Source organism: Dermacentor albipictus, unplaced genomic scaffold (assembly GCF_038994185.2).
Source record: "Dermacentor albipictus isolate Rhodes 1998 colony unplaced genomic scaffold, USDA_Dalb.pri_finalv2 scaffold_17, whole genome shotgun sequence".
NCBI classification, from domain to species: Eukaryota; Metazoa; Arthropoda; class Arachnida; order Ixodida; family Ixodidae; genus Dermacentor; species Dermacentor albipictus.
Window position 1 is genome coordinate 10,668,331 of NW_027225571.1, and position 6,763 is coordinate 10,675,093.

The 6,763-nt window shown below is 49.7% G+C and overlaps 1 protein-coding gene across 1 annotated transcript; it reads left to right on the forward strand.

Moving 5' to 3' along the window:
• Window positions 1-2,302: 2,302 nt before the first annotated feature.
• On the forward strand, window positions 2,303-3,532 carry LOC139052013 (micronuclear linker histone polyprotein-like). Its single transcript, XM_070529084.1, has one exon. The coding sequence runs from the start codon at window positions 2,559-2,561 to the stop codon at window positions 3,351-3,353; it is 795 nt and encodes a 264-aa protein (XP_070385185.1). The 5' UTR covers window positions 2,303-2,558; the 3' UTR covers window positions 3,354-3,532.
• Window positions 3,533-6,763: the final 3,231 nt, after the last annotated feature.

Consider the following 6,763-nt stretch of genomic DNA (forward strand, 5'->3'; position numbering starts at 1 on the left):
GAGCCGCTGAGCTTTTGTCATCGGCTATGTGCCAACGGGGATGTGGCGAGTGTCGGCTAATCCTTCACGCCGATTGGGCCTTTCTTGCACAAGGGGCATGAAGCCTTGAATGTAATTAAAGATGTGTCATGCTTACCTGGGTGCGTACGCCTCCGAACAAAATTCTTCGTTCGACAAGCATGACACCTCGTGTCTTCCGCTTCCTGATTTTACCTCGCCTAACTGCAACATACCTAGTGTCATTTAGATTGCAACAATGGTATGAAATCATGTTTTTTTTAGAATTTAAACAATTATATTGTACGCGATGGCATACGTGGACATTACAATTACGGTCATTCAGGAACTACATGTAAAATTCTAACCTGGACCAAGTAGGTTGACCAACTACGATTCTGTCGATCATATCGGAAATCAGCCATTAATCAAAAAGAAGAGAATAAATTTTAGGTGCATGGTTTCGCCATGAGGCAAAGACAGGCATCATGTTGTGTCATTATCTAAAGGAGTAAATCTCTTTGAAATTTGATGATAGGAGTCGCTCAAGGGTAATACAACGATTACAGTAAGGTGTGTTCCGTTCGCTGCAATAATGTAAAAATAAGGCTGATGTTTATAAATTATCTTACATTCCAAGATTGCAAAAAACAATGGCTAATTAGCAGCCATTCATTGCAAACGGCCTAAATTGTTCTAGCAGAAGTCCATTTCATAAGCTATGCACATTAACTCTTTCGCCTCCACACCTATTCAAATCGATCACCGGTTATCGATGCTTTAGATGGCCGGTTTCGACGCGTTGTAAAGCTTTCTTATCATCTTGACGCCATCCAACAGCTAGTCCACGTACTTTACTTTCGTAATCACTATAAATTTTCCCGATTTTTAAGGGATCTTATTGCGAACTAATGTGCCTATGTTCTAGCAAAAAGGGGCGTGGCTGTCACCCTCTGCCTCGCTGGAGAAAAAAAATGCGCCGCTCACGATTACGCCGCACTAGCAGCAAAACTTTGTACTCAGATGACTCCCAGTTGTCGAGAAAGAAATTAAATTGCCGGCTTTGTCTGTCCGAGAGTGCTGAGCCGTTCTGAAACGGCGACAACGTTTTGAGTCAGCATGGGGCAACCGCCGCTGTTGAGCAGTCTGCTTCCTTGTTCGCGCTACCAGCCGATCTTATTGCGCGACCTGAGAGCGCTGCTGATTATCTTCAGGGTGCATACCTTGCTTAGTCATGATGTGCTACCATCGGCAGCAAAGAAACATGCGTTCCGGCCAAGAAGGTCGCGCGGGGAAGATCCCGGCCCGGCACCACGAAGCAACGCACGACCGTTTACAACGACGCGGGATTTCTTTCCACTCTTATTCTTTGCAGGGCCGCTAAAGAAAATCTCCAAAAATGCACACAAATATGTCTGGGTGCATAATTTTGTAGTTGCCCAACCACGCTGAGAGCGATCGGTTCTAGAAAGCGGTGCATGACTCCAGACGAACTGTGAAGCACGTTCCGTGCTTCTCATCAGACCATCCTCAAGAGATGCCGAAAAGGTGGAACTGCAAAATGTGTTACGAGGACTGCAAAGCTCAAAAGCCAGACGTTTTGCCAGATGTTTTGTGGGAAAGGAGCAGATTGCACCTGTCCTTCACTAAATCCATGAACCACTTCACCGCATGGAATGAGCGATAAACTGGCCTTACTTCTTTTTTCGTTTCTTTGTATCCATCGAACGCCAGTGTACCGACCATATATTTTTTCAGACCCTATTGATGTGTTGTTTATCATTGCAATGTGTATTCTGAATTTCTTTTGTATTATTGTTTTTGTAGCTATCATGTTTCTTATTGTTGTTTTTATCAACTGGATGCAGAAATGGCGCGTTGTAGAGCTTTTATGTTTGAGGTATTATTATTTTCTTTGGCAACGTATGTTTCTGGAAAGAGCACATGTCTACGCAAAATATGCTATGCTGCAATGTGTGCTGCAATATTATTTATACTGGTAAATAATCTTTTCCCGAGACCTAGAAAAAAACGAACATTTTCTAGCGCTAAATTAAGAGTTAAAACACAATTTTGTGTTAAAGCTGCACTGCACAGCTTCTTTCAGGAACACGCGCTTTTATGAAATCCACGAGTACAATTGTAACTTGTGATTTGTTCCATCAGCATCCGGTAATAATAATCATTGTGAATAAATACATAATTTTAATAGGCACTACGTATTGTTTACGGCGTTCGAATTAGCATTGCTACTAATCCAAAGCAGTGTGAGGCTGCAAAAGCTGGCGCCGCTCGCGAGATGATTGGCACGACGAAGGAGAAAAAAAGCCCGCCCCTCCGCGCGCCGTTGCACGGGGCTCGCGAAGGCAGCTCGAGTGGCCAGAGCAGCCCCGGCTGAGACCACGGCAGGCGGCCGTTCTCGAAACTGCGGGCGCTGCTCGCCGTGAGGCCCGGCCTTCCACCCGATTCCCGGTGAGCTCGACGGCCGAGGACGACGCCGGGTCGAGCCAGTGGCCGCGGAGAACTGACGCCGAGCGAGGAGGACGCTGAGCCCCGCCGCCATGACGCTCGAGGAGGGTCAAGCCGAGAAGGAAGCGGCCCCGCCCAGGAAGACCCGGGCGAAGCGGAAGCCGGCTGCTGCCGACGACGGGGGCAGTCCATCCGAAGAGGCACCCGTCGCCAAGCGGCCGCGAGGAAGGACTGCCAAGGACCCGTCCAAACCAACGACGGGGTCCCGGTCTGTGAAACCAGGAACGCCGAAAGCCAACGCGACCACGGCTTCGGCCAAGGTGAGGAAGGCCTCCCATGAAGCGGCACGCGACGCCGACGTGAACGTCCCGTCCACCAGCAAGGGACTTTCACAAAAGGCGCCGAAAGTGAGGCGCAAGACGCACACACGGAGCTCCTCCCCCGCAGATGCCTCCTCGGTCGCTGCCAGGGCTACCAAGCGACGGCACCGCTCGCGTAGTCACTCCCACGCCAGCAGCAGCCACCACCATGCCAGGAGGGGAAGGAGCCGTGGCGGATCTCGACACTCGTCCGGCCGCGGCCGAGGTGGCCGCAAGCACAGAGGCAGTCACCGAGGGACGTCCCGCACCAGCTCGGAGAGCACCCACGGGAGAAAGCGGGGACGCCGCAGCCGACGCCACCACTCCCTGAGCACCTCGTCTGCAGCGAGCACGGCAACCAAGACTGGCGGGAGACGGCGCCGCCACGGCCGTAGCAACCGCTCGTCGTCGAGCCGTGGAGGCAGGCGTGCCAAGTCCAAGATGGCGGCAAGCAGATCTTCCTCGAGATCACGGCGGGCCAAGCGGACGAGTGCTGCCAAGGCCGCGAAAAGTGGCAGACGCAAGTGACCCCAGTGATCGGTGAAGGACGCCGGTCGGATCTAGAGGAAATCCACACTTTGGTTTCGCCTTTTTGGCGACCCGTTGAAGGTCGAGAAATTAATAAGCGCCCTCGTTGCTTTGTTGGAACTTCGACCGGAACCGTCTCTGAAATAATCCAAAATAAATTTCGCTTCCAAGGGGCCAAACCTTTGTACAATTATTGCTTGCAGAGGTGGTTTGCAAGGGTGTTTGTTAATCTTAATAGGTGTCTTGAGTTTTATGAATGCATGCACAGCAAGGCAAGGTTAAGAAGAAGCCTTTTGAGGAGCCATGCCGCATTACGATTGGCCGTGATGAAATAGAGAAATCGACTCAGTGCTCTACTTAGGGGTAACCCTTGACTCCAGTCTGAACTGGAAGCCTCATATCGATAGGCTGTGTGGTAAGGTGTCTTCCGCATGCCTAATATTTACAAATGTGCGGAGTAATTTCTGTTTAGAAACGTTGAGAACCTTGTATTTTTGTCTCTTTCATTCTCACTTAGCCTACTGTATTGAAGCCTGGGGATTTACATACAAAACATACTTGGAGCCTGTAGCACGGCTTCAGAAGAAAGCTTTGCGGAAAATCAAATACGGTAGCTTTACTACACCCTCAGGAGGAGGAATAAACTTTATTAGTTGAAAAGAGCCGACGGTAAAATCGTCCGAGGTGGGCGGCGTCCCTTGTCCAGGATGCCGTGTGCCTGAGCTGATAGCTTGGCCCTGCTCATCAGGCGATGCTGGTCTTCAGGGCTCGAGCCTGTCAGCTGGGCCTCCCACTACTCCACGGTTGGTACGGTGATGGGCGGTGTCGATGGGTTTTGTTGACATTCCCATACCATGTGGTAGAGGGTATTGGGCGTAGATCAGAAGGCGCATTTGTGAGTATAGCTCGAAGGATACATGGCGTGTAGCAGGGTGCCGTGCAGGAATGTGCCGGTCTGTAGTCTTCGGAGGATCACCGCCTCTTCTCTTGTCGGCTGGGGATGCGGCGGTGGATAGATCCTTGTACCCAGTCTTTAGTGGCTCAGGATATCGGCGTATCTTTTCGGGACGCAATCTTGTTGGTCTACCGGTGCTGGTGAACGGGGTGGGATAGCCCAGAGAAAGTGATCTCACGCAGCGGCATTAGCCGCTACATTACCCGCCAGGGACTCGTGTCCCGGGGCCCAGACAATGTACACTTCTGGAAAATTGTCTCGTTTTTTTTTTCTTGCGAACAAACTCATGTCATTATCGCACCTGCGAGATTACCGCGTTGCCTCATTAGTATGCTCGATAACGAGATGCAACACGCCATTTCCTGCCACTATCTTCAATGAATTGACATTTAACAGTCACTCAGCCTTCCTCGAGAAATTTCTCGTGCCGATATGTCACAACCAGTACGGCCAGCGACCCATACATTATATAGGTGTCAAAATATGGAACTCGCTTCCTACAAACATTAGGCAGTCAACAAATTTTAATACTACTGTAAAAGAATTCTTTCTTTCCGATCTAAAGGGATTAATCATTAACGAAAGTTATATTGATATCAAACACTGGATTCAGCGTTGTTATTACGCTTTCTTGTTGTTTCTACGTACGTATGTTATTATGGGTGTGTAGTCACGTAAATGTCAATGCCGATGTACCCTTGTTTTTACTCGGCACACCGTGCATCAAGCGTATATATAGCATATCAGTGTACATTCTTGCTGCGCCGAGTAAATAACAATTACATCTTACCGTTTTGCAAGCGGCTTAAGTCACAAATGTTGAACCAATTCTCTTTGTGTAACCGTTTCATGTATCCTTATCGCAAGCATGTATGTGTGCGGGCTGCCGTCAGAGGGAGACCATGGGTCTTGTCTCGGATACGCGCTGCCTCACTGGTAGGGTGGAGCTCCTGTCGTGGGCGAGACTTAGCAGCTTGGCCAGCAACTAAGCCTTTTCGCTTCTGAGTGCCGATGGCTGTGACGTCGGCATGCGGGGAATGGCGCGCGCCCGAGCCGGCGGGGGCCATGGCTGTTTCCCTCCTGCGGTGGTCTGCACCTTAGTTTATGGGTTTTCGTTTCGTTGCATGTCCTTCCTTTTTTTTGCTTTTGTTTTGTTTGTTTGATCCAAAACAAGAAATCATTGTGCCCGTGTCTGAATCGTTTACTTTTCTTTGTATAACTGCATGGATCCATAACTAGCCTACGGCTAAGGATTCAGACGTTGTCGCATGCCAGTTTTGATTACTTGAATAAAATTACTGTTGAGTTGAATTGAAGTGTAATTGAAGAAGGTTTCAAGCAGCTCCTCGTTGGCGTCTCGACCGGCCGAGTCGTTCAGGGCTGGCAGCGCTGCAAGGAGTGGACAGCGCATGAATAAATGGCGGACGCCGGGGTCCCAGAGTGTGGGTAATAAATGAGAGCCCTTCCCGCTCAACAACCTGTATTTTAGCTTTTACAGCGAAACTGTATATCGTTACGGTTCCTTGTATTTTTTTTCTTCCCAAACAGACCGTAACATCATCAATGGCTCGTACCCCGCATATGCAAGCAAATAATGTAATGGCTCATAGTTCCGTAAGGCGGAGGCTACAAGCACTCGGCAAAGTGCACCGAACAGTGCATTCATTCTTTGGACTCACGCATCCAAAGTACAGAACAGCATACGTTTCAATAAAGAACAAGCTCAATAGAGGCACCCGGACCACCTAATTGATCATAAGGCGCTCGTGATAGGAATGGGAAGCACGTAACACTCCCCGCAAACGTTTACCGGTAAACATTACTGTTTCGCAAGCTTCCGCGGCCACGCCAGCTTTCGACGTGGGGTGTTACGCGCGAGGCCGCTCGTATATAGAATAACCAGCCTAGCAACTCATTGCAGTGTTCTTGCAGCACCGACACGGGTGGCACCATGCTGTCAAAATTACGATTTCTGTCCGAACTCTTACTGTACAAACCCACAAGGAGAGGTCGTAAAACCCTCCGCGAAGAGGAACGGGAATATTCTAAAATACGCATTACATTGGCAGATGGTACTCCCGCACCGCACGTAGAGAAAATTAGAATCCTAGGGTTACACCTGCAGGCAAACGGCCATAACGGAGAGACGGTGTGAATACCTCGTCGTTCGGTAGATGACACGATCCGACTCTTTTGTCGCATCACGAATAGACGCAATGGTATGCGTGAAGAGTGCGCGATCCGTCTCGTGCAGGCGTACGCGATAAGCCGCGTAACGTATGTTGTCCCGTATAGCTGAGGTGGATCGGGTCCGAAAAAAACAAAGTCGAATGCATGATCCGAAAGGCTTTCAAGAGGGCGGTCGGCGTTCCACTCAACGCGAGCACCGACAAGTTTCTAGAGCTCAGAGTTCACAACTCCCTCAACGAGTTCATCGAGGCGCACGACATTGCGC